At 52.6% G+C, this 13940-nt stretch overlaps 1 protein-coding gene across 1 annotated transcript in view; it reads right to left on the minus strand.

Moving 5' to 3' along the window:
• The window catches only part of PHC1 (polyhomeotic homolog 1), a 32696-nt gene that overhangs the window by 2675 nt on the left and 16081 nt on the right, over positions 1-13940 (minus strand). The window contains exons 4-13 of the mRNA XM_056848123.1: positions 12909-12986; positions 10727-10876; positions 9468-9623; positions 7037-7538; positions 5220-5974; positions 4949-5111; positions 4039-4247; positions 3198-3312; positions 1894-2002; positions 894-1041 (exon numbers count right to left, since the gene is read on the minus strand). Of these exons, the coding sequence (XP_056704101.1) occupies positions 894-1041; positions 1894-2002; positions 3198-3312; positions 4039-4247; positions 4949-5111; positions 5220-5974; positions 7037-7538; positions 9468-9623; positions 10727-10876; positions 12909-12986 (2385 nt within the window). The remainder of the gene's footprint in view (positions 1-893; positions 1042-1893; positions 2003-3197; positions 3313-4038; positions 4248-4948; positions 5112-5219; positions 5975-7036; positions 7539-9467; positions 9624-10726; positions 10877-12908; positions 12987-13940) is intronic.

Consider the following 13940-nt stretch of genomic DNA (forward strand, 5'->3'; position numbering starts at 1 on the left):
TCTGCCTAGTGAACGTCGGGATGTGATGTCACCCCATGGGTCAGGAATGACCCGGTGCTTGCACAGGGGACCTTTACCTTTTTACTCTTACTGTAAAAATATGTTTTTTCCTAATGTCCAGCTGGTACTTTTCTGTCCACAATTTAAACCCATTATTGCAAGTCCTGTCCTCTGCTGCCAACAGGAACAGCTCTTAGTCTATGTCCTGAAGGCAGCAACATTGAGACATTCTAGTCACAATCTTAGAGCATTTGGTACACAGACATTCATTTCAACATATTTAAGCATGCCCAATAGCTGAAATGGACATCTCAGCAGAGAGCCTTTTTCTTAGAATCAGGGAACAGCTCCCCGCCCTCCTCTAAGTGACAGCCCTTTCATCTCCCAACTCTAGACTGAACATTCCCAGCTCCCTCAGCCTTTCCTCGTAGGACTTGGTCTCCAGGCCCCCGATCATCCTCGTCGCTCTCCTCCACACCCGCTCGATTCTGCCCACATCTTTTTTGAAGTGAGGCCTCCAAAACTGCACACAATGCTTCAGGTGCGGCCTGACCAACTATGACATCTGGCGATCTGGATGTTATGCCTCTGTTGATGCACCCCAAGATCGCATTAGCCTTTTTTTGTAGCTGCATCACACAATGAGATCTTTTTATTTAGCTCAGCGATCACCAGCATCATTTTGACTGCCTGTTCTTAAATCAAATCCACTTTGGTGCAGAAAGGGTTGGAACTATGGTAGCACGCTCCCCCCCCCCCTACTTCACTGGCATAGCACAAAACAGCTGGTCTTAAATCAAGTCCACTTTGGTGCAGAAAGGGTTGGAACTATGGTAGCACGCTCCCCCCCTCCTACTTCACTGGCATAGGCACAAAACAGCTGGCATCCTCACCCGATGGCGCTTGCCCTGGATCTTGGCGCGGGCGATCTCCGAGCTGCTGCGCCGGGGCCCACGCCGTCGACGGGCATAGCTGGCTTCCTGGATCTCCTTCATCTTCTTCCTTTGCAAACGGAGCTGGTGGCTGCATCCCACGTTGTACCTGGAAGACGAAGGGGGAATCCAGTCTGGCCCAGTGCAAAAAACCTTTGCAAAAACCCTTTGAAACTTTCATCCTTTCTCAGCAAGATGGTCTGACGTGTGGGGCACTAAAACTCCACATATCTGCACAAAGACCACATCCATTTGGCCCAGGCCCACCCATCCATCATAGAAAGAAGTCCCATCTGGCCTAACGGACCACTTTTCTACCACATTCAGATATTGTAATGAAGCATTCCGAACATAAAAGCAAACAGTAATACCATCCAAGGGAGGCTGCAGCCAAGACATCAGAAGGAGATCTGAGACTGGGAAGGGCAGCCATGAAGGAACTAGAAAAGATTCTGAAGTGTAAGGATGTGTCCCTGGCCAGCAAGATCAAGTTAATTCATGCTGTAGTATTCCCTATTGCTATGTATGGGTGTGAGAGCTGGACAATGAAGAAAGCTGATAGGAAGAAAGTAGATTCCTTTGAAATGTGGTGTTGGAGGAGAGTGTTACGGATACCATGGACTGCCAAAAGAACAAATCAGTGGGTTGTAGATCAAATCAAGCCTGAACTGACCCTAGAAGCTAAAATGATTAAACTGAAGCTATTGTATTTTGGTCACATTATGAGAAGACAAGAGTCACTGGAAAAGACAGTCATGCTAGGAAAAGAGGAAGTCCCAACAAGAGATGGATGGACACACACACAACCAGCTTCAGGGCTTCTTCTACAACCTTGTTTCATTTCCAAAATCAGCACATATTGCAATGTACCTTGGTGACAGTATCAGAACAGCCTGTTTAAATTCTAGTTTAAGGATCTGACGCCCCTTGAATCTCAAGGATGCCCCCCCACCGCCATTACCTCTTGGCACATGTTACAGAACAGAATCTCTTAGAACCGCGGAATTGATTGGCGGGGCTGTATTTCCCACAGAATTCACACTGCAGCAGGTTCCCTTTCTTGTCTTGCTCTACAGAATGGGAAGCAGAGGAAAACGCTGGTCACAGCCAGAGAAACCACCAACTATTAGCAACACAATGCAAGTTTAAGGTAGTCTGCTGAGAGCAAAAAAGATTTAAAGAAATTGTTCAGTTGAGGCTACAGTGAGTGATTTGGGGATGGAACCATACCCTCCAGGGATGGAGGGATTCAGAAGGGATGGAGGGATGGAGGAATTCAGAAGCCTGTTCAAAATTATGACAAAGATACACAATATAAATAGAACTATGCATTTTTCCATGTGGTCTTTGAGAGTCCTGTCAAAAGATTTGGCTTCTCTACATAATTAAACACAAAAGTGAGCAGTTAGTTAATATAAAGATATGAAGCTGCCTTATGCTGAATCAGACCCTTGGTCCATCCAGGTCAATCTACTCTGAGCAGCATTTCAGGTGGAGGTAGGGTTGCCAGGTCCCTCTTTGCCACAGACAAGAGGTTTTTGGAGCGGAGCCTGAGGAGGGCAGGGTTTGGGGAGGGGAGGGACTTCAATGCCATAGAGTCCAATTGCCAAACCAGCCATTTTCTCCAGGGGAACTGATCTCTATCAGCTGGAGATCCGTTGCAATAGTGGGAGACAGTTCATGAGAGTTCATGGACAGTTCATGACAGGGAGGGCATCTTGGCCATCTTCTGGGCATGGAGTAGGGGTCTCTGGGGGTGTGTTGGGGAGGTAGTTGTGAGTTTCCTGCATTGTGCAGGGGGTTGGACTAGATGACCCTGGTGGTCCCTTCCAACTCTGATTCTATGAGATCTCCAGCTAGTACCTGGAGGTTTGCATCCCTAGGTCTTTCCCATCACCTACCACCTTCCCCTTTTAGCTGGAGATGCCAGGAACTGAATGTGGGGATCGTCTGCATGCCATGCAGATGTTCCACCACTGAGCGATGGCCACTCCCATCACTGAAGGACAACCAGCCCCCAACACTGCCCCCAAGGGACAGATTTATCCTGGGGTGTTCCTTTCCTCCAGCCACCCATTCAAGAGAGGAACCCAATCTAAAAAACGTAACTTGGCAGCCACCTACACAGTAAAAAGAAGAGAGAAATACGGACGAGGGTAACTTCCGAGGCCAAGTAGTAAGCAGGACGGAAACAGTTAACCTCCCCCATACTGCCCCCCCCAGTATTCACCTGCTGTCATGCCCCCACCCCCCAGGACTACTCACCTGCTGTCATGCTGTCGCCTCCTGGGGAGTTGCTAGGTTGGCTCTCAGTCTGTCTGGAGGGAGCCCCTCCCTGAAGAGGCTTTTCAAACTCCTTCAGGAGCTGAGAACAACCCACCTGCGTGGAAAAGGCAGAAAAAATCGGGGGGGGGGGCAATAAGCAACCGCATCCTCAGAAGCTTAGCATCCTTCCCCAGGAGCATGCAGCTGTCCTCGACGAGGGCCAGGGCTTTTTTGGCCCCAGCCCCGGTCTGGTGGAACGCTCTTCCCAATAACATCAGGGCCCTGTGGGACCTCAAAGAGTTCCACAGGGCCTGCAAGATGGAGCTATCCCACCAGGCCTATGGGTCAGGGCAGCCGCGGGTTGTCATCGATTGCTGGCCTACCTACCTACCTCCCCCCCCCCCCGTTTTATTATATAGAACCATTCTGAATTTTTTCAACAACTGCTTGCTGATATACGCCATCGATATGGAACTTTAATTATCATTGTTTTAATGCTTTCGGGTTTAAATGATGAGACTGTTTTATTTTTATGGCAATGTATTTGTTGTAACCCACCCTGGAGTTTGACCTCGGTTGGAGACTGAGGGTGGGCTAAAAATGAGATGGATGGATAGATAGATGATAGATAAGACAGACAGATAGATGAGGATAGAAAGATGAGGACAGATAGGTAGGTAGATAGACAGACAGATGGATAGATAGAGGGACGGATAGAGGGATAGACCTGCAGGATAACAGACTCTACTTCTGGCTGCGGCACACTTGTGCTAAAGGCAGCAAAAAGAGCCATTTGGCAATACAAAGAGCAAGGCGAGAGGAGTCCTCTTAACTCTCTTACCGGAAACGGCTCTGCCCCTTCCTGGATGACGAAACCCTCTATGATGTGTGTGAGAATCTGGGGCTTGACGATGGCTTGGGGAGGTTTGGAGTCTCCCAACTGACGGGACACCATCCCCAGTGCAGACGACGGACCCGACGATGGCGCAACGGAGCCCTGGTCACCTGGGGATACGTTGGAGGCAGCGCTGGGGGCAGACTCTGATTTCTCTAAAAGAACAGAGAACAGGACTCGCAGTTAGGCCTCTGTGAATTTGGCACCTGAGTTGCTTCCATCTGTTAAATGGGTAAGAGCTGTGGTTGGTGTCGTTTGCAGAACGCAAGGGTTCCTGCAGGTGGTAATTTTTCCGTTGGAAGGCCCATCAAGTCCAGCAGTCTGTTCACACAGTGTGGCCAACCAGGTGCCTCTAGGAAGCCCACAAGCAAGACGACTGCAGCAGCACCATCCTGCCTATGCTCCACAGCACCTAATATAATGGGCATGCTCCTCTGATACTAGAGAGAATAGGTATGCATCATGACTAGTATCCATTTTGACTAGCAGCCATGGATAGTCCTCCATGAACGAGTCCACTCCCCTCTTCAAGCCTTCCAGGTTGGCAGCCATCACCACATCCTGGGGCAGGGAGTCCCACAATTCAACTATGCATTGTGTGAAGAAATACTTCCGTTTATCAGTTTTAAATCTCTCCCCCTCCAGCTTCAGCAAATGACCGCGGGTTCTAGAATTATGAGAGGAAGACTTGAACCCACTCAATTGCTGTCTTAGCTACGTGCGTCTTAGCGACAATCATCAAGTTTACGCCCTTCCCCAGATTCTTGCCTGTGAGGAGGGATGTTTTTATCTTTTTATTCATCCCGCCAGATGACCCAAAGAGATGACAGCTCTACTGGAAGCATGCAGGACTTGCCTCTGTTCCCGTCTCCTCCGAGGCCGCTCTTCTCTTCCATGACTTTGGGACTCTCCGCCGCAGGAGACGACTTGGCGGGCAGGAGAGAAGGTGGCGCGCCGGGCTCGTCTCTCTCCTCCTCGGATTCCGCTTTGCGCTTGACTGCCAAAGTCTGGGGCTTGCTCTGGGCGGGAAGAACAAGATGACTCAGAAGAAAAGGGATATCCTGGGGCAGGGAGTTCCACAATTTAACTCTTGTTCCCCCCCAGCCCATCCCAACAGCATCACCTACAGGCAGCTGGACGGGCTGCACGTAGTAGGCCGCTGCCTGAGCCACACCGGGAGAGGAAGCCACGCTCTTCACCACCTGCGCCGTGCCCTGGACCTGCGCCACGTTGACCCCGGGGGCGAGCGAGGGAGGGGCTTCCTGGGGAGGGGGCGGGGAGGAGGGAAACGAAGCCGCGGGCCCCTGGGGCTGCAGGGGGCCTGCGTGGGCCTGGGACACCGGCTGGACCACAGCGGGAACCCCCCGGGACGGCTGCCCGGCGGCGTTTGCCTGGGGCAGGCCCAGGGGCTGGGCCTGGCCCGGGCCCTGCTGGCGGCTGCCCACCACCTGCACCGGGATGTGGGGCGGGGGCTGCTGGGAGGCTGACATCTTGGCGGCCCCCAGCAGGGGGGCCTTGAGCGGGGCGAGGGGTGGCCTGGACTGGATGGGGACTGGCGGTTTGGTGGACGCCTGGCAGTGGCCCTCCTGCGGCTGCTGCACATGCGGAGGCTGTGAGTGGAGCATGGGCTGGACCACCAGGGTCTGGGCAGGTTGCTGGCCCTGGAGGGGCGAGGCTTGGGGCGGGGCCAGGGGCGGGGCCTGGGGCGGCTGCTGCTGTGCCAGCTGGAGGTGGGTGGCTGTGTGGAGGAGCTGGGACTGGCGGTGCTGGAACTGCTGCTGGTGGTGGATGGCGATCTGCTGCTGGATCACGACCTGCTTCTGGAGGTGGATCTGCTGCTGCTGCTGGATCAGCGAGTGGGGCTGGATCTGGGTGTAGGTGGCTGCAGGAAGAAGAAGAAGAAGAGTTGGTTGTTATATGCAGGCTTTCACTACCACTTAAGGAAGAATCAAAGTGGCTTACAATCTCCTTCCCTTACCCTCCCCTCCCCACAACAGACACCCTGTGAGGTGGGTGGGGCTGAGAGAGCTGTGACTAGCCCAAGGTCACCCAGCTGGCTTCATGTGTAAGAGCGGGGAAATGAATCCAGTTCACCAGATTAGTCTCCACTGCTCATGGAGGAGGGAGGAATCAAACCCAGTTCTCCAGATCAGAGTCCTCTGCTCCAAACCACCGCTCTTAACCACTACACCACGCTGGAGGCATGGCAAACAGTTCCTGTCCCCACCTGAGCCACCTCCTTAGAAAGGCAGATGGGAGGTATCAGGAGACAAAGAACTGAGTCAAGCCCCCACCCCTATCTCCAAGCAGGAATCAGAGACTTGGAGGTTTTAAAATGCTAGAAGGGGCTCCGGGAAGAAATTTTCTGGAGGCTCCAGTAAAAACTTCTTTGACCCAGCCTGACCTGGTCAGTGGGTGGAGAACAGGAAGGATTAAAACTGCTGAGAGCCAGAAAAGAGCTCCCTCTTTTTGGCTGGGACACCCAGGGGAGACAGAGCTCACCTGAGGCCTGAAGGAGACAGCCATTTGGACCACATGCTGGCCCTAGGTGCTGAAGAAGACTCCCTGTAAACCTCACTGGGAGCAGAAGCCCGTTCATCTTTGTGGCCTCATTACAAGCACACAAGGGAACTGCGCATGCACAGGCTGGCCTGCACATGCACAGTCACCATGTGTGCCTGCAAGGAGGACCACTCAATGAACAACAGTTACAGGCAAGCAGCACTGTTTTTCTTTACAAAAGCCAAAGAAATCAGCCCTTCAGTCCAGGGGAGTACACGAAAAACAGAGGGCTTTTCATCTCCGACCCACTGGTCCCAGCAAGGACACCCACGTGGGCCAGATACCCTCTGGCACAGGGCAAGGGTCTGGGCATGCACAGGAGGATCAAAACAAAACACGGGTGAAAATGCTTTCCCGTACGCTGAGCCCAAGGGCCACCTACCAGAACTGATCAACGTCTGGCTGGGGGCTGGGGTAGCCGTTCTGGTCAGGTTCATGCCCACAGTCTGCGGGCCGCTCCCGTCGGCTTCGGCCTTCTTCGCCGCTGCGTTGTCAGCTTCCGTCTGACTTCCCTGGCTCACGGTGACGGCCTGGGCAGCGGAGGCGACCGGCAAGGGCTGGACCACGCCGGTTCCTTTCCTCTGGCAGCTGCCCCCCGGCCCAGAGGACACGGCCTGGCTCAGGCTGGCAGAGGCCTGGTTCCCCACCGAGGACGCCATGCTCCCGGAGAGGCCGTTGCTCCCCGCTGCTCCCTGGCTGAGGTTGAGCGACTGGCCCACGTTGCCCGAAGACGCCTGCGTCACCGTCAGCGTCTGGCCGGCATGAGTTGACTGAGGTTGAACTGACGCCTGGGAATTCCCGGACAAAGCTGCCTTTGGAGCAGAGGCCTGGAGCTGGACGTTGGCCGCCGACGTCTGCTGGCTCCTGACGGCCAAGTTCTGCACCTGGGGAAAAGGCAGAGAGAGAAAAAGGGGAGCCATCAGCGAAGGCTGCCAGGGCGGAGGCTGACGGAGGCAGGGATTTCACTCCTGAGTAACTGGAAATCTTTTCAGGAAGCTCATCTTTGCTCTTGGGAGCAGCTTTCCTTTCCTCTCCTGTCCAAAAAAGAGTCAGCTAGTATGAAGAGACTACAGAGTGGAACAGACGAGACAAGGACCAATCCCTCGGAACACCAATCTCAGCCCCTCTCTTGGGTTGAAAATTAAAGCTCTCATGGCACTTTCCGGACACAGCTTTAAAAGAAGACCTTTGAATCACAGTACAGGCTCTACCTGGCCGGCGTGACCTCCCTCAGACACAGGCTGCTGGCGTACTTCTGCCTCACTCCTTCAATATTACTCTGCCCTGGTTAGACCTCCCCTAGAGGACTGTGTTCAATTTTGGGCACCGCAATTTAAGAAGGATGTAGACAAGCTGGAACGTGTCCAGAGGAGGGCAACAAAGATGGTGAGGGGTCTGGAGACCAAGTCCTATGAGGAAAGGTTGAAGGAGCTGGGTGTGTTTAGCCTGAAGAGGAGAAGACTGAGAGGTGATAGGATAACCATCTTCAAGGATTTGAAGGGCTGTCACATAGAGGAGCGTGCCGAGTTGTTTTCTGTTGCCCCAGAAAGTCAGACCAGAATCAACAGGTTGAAATTATATCAAAAGTGTTTCTGGCTAGACATTAGGAAGAATTTTCTGACAGAGCGGTTCCTCAGTGGAACAGGCTTCCTTGGGAGGTGGTGAGAGCCCCTTCCCTGGAGGTTTTTAAGAAGAGGCTAGATGGCCATCTGTCAGCAATCCTGATTCTGTGACCTTAGGGAGGGCATCTTGGCCATCTTCTGTGCATGGAGTAGGGGTCAATGGGGGTGTGGAGGGGCAGGTGTGAATTTCCTGCATTGTGCAGGGGGTTGGACTAGATGACCCTGCTGGTCCCAACTCTATGATTCAATCACATTCGCCTTTCTTAACCCATACCCTTCAGCACAGAACTTAATGCTCCCTAAACCAAAGTAACCACGAGGCCTGCGTTCCAAAACACTGGCCTCACACTGTACGAAATACATGACATGGTTTTCACCAAAGAAGCATGAGTGAAGACAGAAAGAGAGCAGGTGCAGATGGAGGGGGAATAACCTGACTCTGAAATATCTCTCAGCTGACCTGGAGATGGACGGAAGGACAGGTTGTGTCACAGGCAGACTCAGAAGCATTGCAGAGCCTCAAAGCCTAGCCATTCCCACTCCGGAGTTGTCCATACCAGTTTCTGCTGTGTTACCAGATTATTCTCTAAACTGTGGAACTCCCTGCCCCAGAATGTGGTGATGGCTGCCAACTTGGAAAGCTCTAAGAGAGGAGTGGACATGTTAATGGAGGAGAGGGCTATCCATGGCAACTAGTCAAAATGGATACTAGTCGTGGTGCACACCTATTCTCTCCAGGATCAGAGGAGCATGCCTGTTATCTTAGGTGCTGTGGAACACAGGCAGGATAAATGCTGCTGCGGTCGTCTTGCTTGTGGGCTTCCTAGAGGCATCTGGTTGGCCACCGTATGAACAGACTACTGGACTTGATGGGCCTGATCCAGCAGGGCTTTTCTGATGTTCTTATATCCTAAGATGCTCAATTGCGGCCTAGCAACCAGCAGCGCTGGTTCGTTCCATGCAAGTTAACAAAAGGACTGCAAAAGGGACACCGCTGGCCTTTGTGAACTGTAGAAACAGAAACCAGGCAGCTGAGTGGAAAGTGCAAAAATGGAACAGACGTTGCCACGAACCCCCAGAATCCAGTACTGATTTCAATGCTCTAAGAAAGGGAAGTCTGATCTACAGAAAAACAACCAGAGGGATTGGGCCAGGCTGGTCGTGGGGACCCCGGAAAAGGGCGTCACTGACCTGGTCCGTGTCTGCGTGGACCCCGGGAGAGTGAGCGGACGGCACCTCCTGCTGAACAGCAGCCACGGCCCCGTTCGGCATCAGGATGAGCTGAGAGGTGAGAGGCACATTGCGGCCCAAGGTCCGGTTCACCTGCAACAGGTTCCCCAGCTGCGGCTGTCGGGTGGGGGGTGAGGGACGGGCGGTGCGGAGGCGGGAAGAGCGGAAGGGAGAGAAAGGAGGAAAAGAAAGCGAACCAGAAGCAAAACAGGTTACAACGTGACTCGGGGGCCGCCTACAGACACTCCTCCCGTCTCGGCCGTGCCCTCTTCGTCACGCCCTCTTTGCAGGAGATGGGGGGGGACACGGTATGACTTGTTTTCAGAGGTTAAGCCCCAGCCATCATTCCATAATGGGCCAGCAGCACACGTTACCAAATAATGGACAATGCGGGGGGGCAGGAGAGAAGAAAAGCTCTAGTTCGTCATACTGGAGGAACTACAGCTGAGATTGATCAAATGCAAGGTCAAAATTTGAGGCCAACTCAAGAAAAAGGAATCTAGGTTATTGTGCAGATGTACAACCAAAACTCAAAGATGATTGGGTGAGATGGGGAAATGGCGGAGAGCGCTTTGGTTCTCATGAAGTCAGAGAATCATGGAATCATAGAGTTGGAAGGGGCCTATCTAGTCCAACCCCCACTCGAGATCCCCACCTTACGGCAGAACACACAATAGCACAGACTGAGCTGAAGAATGGTCCAGAGAGGTGAGGCATCCCCGACATAAGGATAACTTAAGAAAGGCCCTGCTGGATCAGACCAAGGCCCGTCAAGCCCAGCAGTCTGTTCACACAGTGGCCAACCAGATGCCTCTGGGCAGCCCACAAACAAGACGATTGCAGCAGCACCATCCTGCCTGTGTTCCACAGCACCTAACACAATAGGCATGCTCCTGTGATTCTGGAGAGAATAGGTATGCATCAAGACTAGTATCCATTTGGACTAGTGGCCATGGATAGCCCTCTCGTTCATGAACATGTCCATTCCCCTTTTAAAACCTTCCAAGTTGGCAGCCATCACCATATCCTGGGGCGGGGAGTTCCACAATTTAACAATGTGTTGTGTGAAAAAAATACTTCCTTTTATCTGTTTTGAATCTCTCACCCTCCAGCTTCAGTAGATGACCCACCCGCGTTTTGGTACTATGAGAGAGGGAGAAAAGCTTCTCCCTGTCTGAGTCTTTACAAGAGGCAAAAGTGGAGTGTTGTACATCTCTTACCCGAAGATACATCTGAGCTTGGGACTGGTTCAGCGGTGGCGAGGTGGCATTCCCCAGCAGCACCGACTGCGTGAGGGTCGTGGCGCTGGGCGAACTGACGCTTTGTGAGCGGCTAATCAACTGCGCGGCGGACGTTGTGGCCAAATTCATCTGTCAAGTTGGAAGAATACACAGGTGGGACATGAGGGAAGCATATCAATAGATTCTTGTAGGTTATCCGGGCTGTGTAACCGTGGTCTTGGAATTTTCTTTCCTGACGTTTTGCCAGTAGCTGTGGCAGGCATCTTCAGAGTAGTAACACTACTCCAAGACCACGGTTACACAGCCCGGATAACCTACAAGAACCAATGAACTCTGACCGTGAAAGCCTTCGACAACGTATCAATAGAGCCAACCAGCTGGGGACCTGTGAAGCATCGCAAGGAATGGGAAATCCCACCCTACCTCCTTGTTGGCTCTCTGACCCACAGTGAAGGAGAAGGAGAGTTGGTTTTTATATGCCAACTTTCTCTGCCACTGAAGGAAGAATCAAACCAGCTTACAATCACCTTCCCCTCCCCACAACAGACACCCTGTGAGGTAGGTGGGGCTGAGAGAGTGTGACTAGCCCAGGGGTAGACAAACTGCGGCTCGAGAGCCGCATGCGGCTCTTTGGCCCCTTGAGTGCGGCTCTGGGCTGCAGGATCGCGGCTGCCCACCCGAGAGAAGCCACCTTCCCCAGGTGCGGAGGGCGCGGGGGGGGGGGGGGCTGGCTTCCTTCGGCGGAGGATCGGGGCTGCACGTTGCGGCGGAGGAGAGGCTGGCGTCCCTTCCCTGCCCTGGCACGCAGAAGTCCCGCAAAAGTTTTCCACCTTTCCCCCAGCCCAGAGCTGCAGCCGCCGCGCCTGGGGGGGCGGATCTTTGCAACGTGCTGGCCCGAGCACCGGGGAGAAGGAGGGAGGCCCCGATCCAGCACACACACACCCTCCCCTGCCTTCCTCACCTGCAAGCTCCAGTGTGTCGCCCTCGTGGCCTGCCCTTTCCTTCCGCTGCTGGAGAATGCCAGCGAGAGGGGAGGGGGGGAGGACACCCCTCCGCCTTCCTTCTACTCTTCTTCCTCCTCGGAGGCCAAGGCGCTGAGGAGGGGCGGACGGCAGGCCGGCCGGGGAGGGAAGGAAGGAAAGAGCCCAGGCGGCGGCGAGGAGGAGGAGGCCAAGAGGCGAGCACGGGAGGCTGAGGCGGCCGGGATGCGCCAGGGCGGCCGCCGAGAGGTCAGTGGGGGTCGGGGAGATGCAAAGCCATTGTTCACATTAAGTGTTTGTCAGTCATTGTCATGACTGATACCTTACTTACAATTTAATTTTTATCAATAAATAAGATCATTAGTAAGTATGATATCAAGTTTTATTCAGTGTACCTATAGTTTAATTAAGACTTAAAACTTTAATTAAAGTTTATTAAGTTAATAAACAGTGTACCTACCTATATAGTTTAAGTTTAAGAAATTTGGCTCTCAAAAGAAATCTCAATCGTTGTACTGTTGATATTTGGCTCTGTTGACTAATGAGTTTGCCGACCACTGGACTAGCCCAAGGTCACCCAGCTGGCTTCATGTGGAAAAGTAGGGAAACAAATCCAGTTCACCAGCTTAACCCCCGCCACTCACGGAGGAGTGGGGGAATCAAACCCGGTTCTCCAGATCAGAGTCTACCGCTCCAAACCAAAACACAGCTCCAAACCATTGCTCTTAACCATTTATTTATTTTTTGGGATTTGTAGCCCCCCCCCCTCCCCGACCGGAGCCAGGCTCAGAGCGGGTCTCACTGTACGCAATGAAGCTTCCAAGAAGTCCTCAAGGGCAGCCCCATGTACAGTGCATTCCAGTAGTCTAATCTGGAAGCCACAGTAACGTGGTCCAGCATGGCTAGCCCAGCTGAGTCAATACAATACAATTACCTTTATTGGCATATGGCCAGCTGAGTCTGAGGGAGCGGCTGATGAGGCAGATACAAAGGAAAAGAAGGCCCTGCAGGAAACAGCTTCTCCACCCCCTGGGAAAACACCATCTCCGGTTCTCCTCCTCACTAGCAAATGTCCATTCTTGCCTCCTGACCCAACACGTAATTCACAGCCAAGATACCCATGCGGGAATAGCAAGGGAAGGGAGGGCCGGGCACACGACAGCCAGGGGGCCGTGACTTACGGAGGCCTGTGTGGTGGTCGCCTGCTGAGGGGTGCTTGAGTTCGGAGAGCTCGCCTGCCGGCTGGCCGCAATAGTGGCCTGTAAGAAAAAGGGTAAACTTGACCAACACAATGAAAAGTGGAAACCTTTTTATAGATATGTCGAGGCTGAAGGTTAATAGAAACAACATTAAAATTCTAACGCTATATAATCACTAGGTAGCTTTTTGATGTAGAGTAGAAAACTACTGATAGTCATGAGCAACGTAAGATGCTTATTTTTTTGAATGTATTTTTTCGACCAGATATTAGCTAACTCGAAAGACACAATAGCCATAATGTAGTCTGCTCGATTAATTTTTTCAAGAGGAAGCACGGATGTGCTTTTTCTTCTTTATTTTTTGATGGATACCCTGTTTTCCCCTTTCCTTTTTACCATCTGTACCCTCAATAATATAAAATAAACAAAACAATTCTTAAAAAGAAAGAAACAGTGTAAACTGCTAGCCAAACGGGAGCTCTCGGCCCCGTTCCATCTTTCCTGGACCTCAAGATGACAATAAAACCAACCACAAGACACTGCCCACAAGGGCTTTTCCTTTGAGGTCCCCGAAGCTGCCCTGCTTGCTACCCACAATGCTTCTTGGCAGAGGACCACCAAAGAAGTTAGAAACCTGCCTGTAGATTAACACACACTCACATGGGGAGGGGCCCCTAACTTGCCTAGTCCCTTTAACTGGAGATGCCGGGGAATGAACCTGGGACCTTCTGCATGTCAAGCAGATGCTCTACCACTGAGCCACAGCCCCTCCCCTACTGTGCACAACACAGATATCTGGGGATTTGGAGTGAGGTGCCACCAACATGCAGACAACGACCACCTTTCTCTCCTTTACAGTTCAGCCTGTGAAAATCCTGGGCAACTGCTGGAAGATGGCAACGGGCTGGATGACGGCCAGTAAGGCAAAGCTCAGTCCAGACAAGGCGGAGGCGCTGCCAGTCAAGGGCTGAGGAGTCACCCTGTCCTAGAGGGTGCGGGACTCCCTGTGAATGA

Source organism: Euleptes europaea, chromosome 4, assembly GCF_029931775.1.
Source record: "Euleptes europaea isolate rEulEur1 chromosome 4, rEulEur1.hap1, whole genome shotgun sequence".
Lineage (NCBI taxonomy): Eukaryota > Metazoa > Chordata > Lepidosauria > Squamata > Sphaerodactylidae > Euleptes > Euleptes europaea.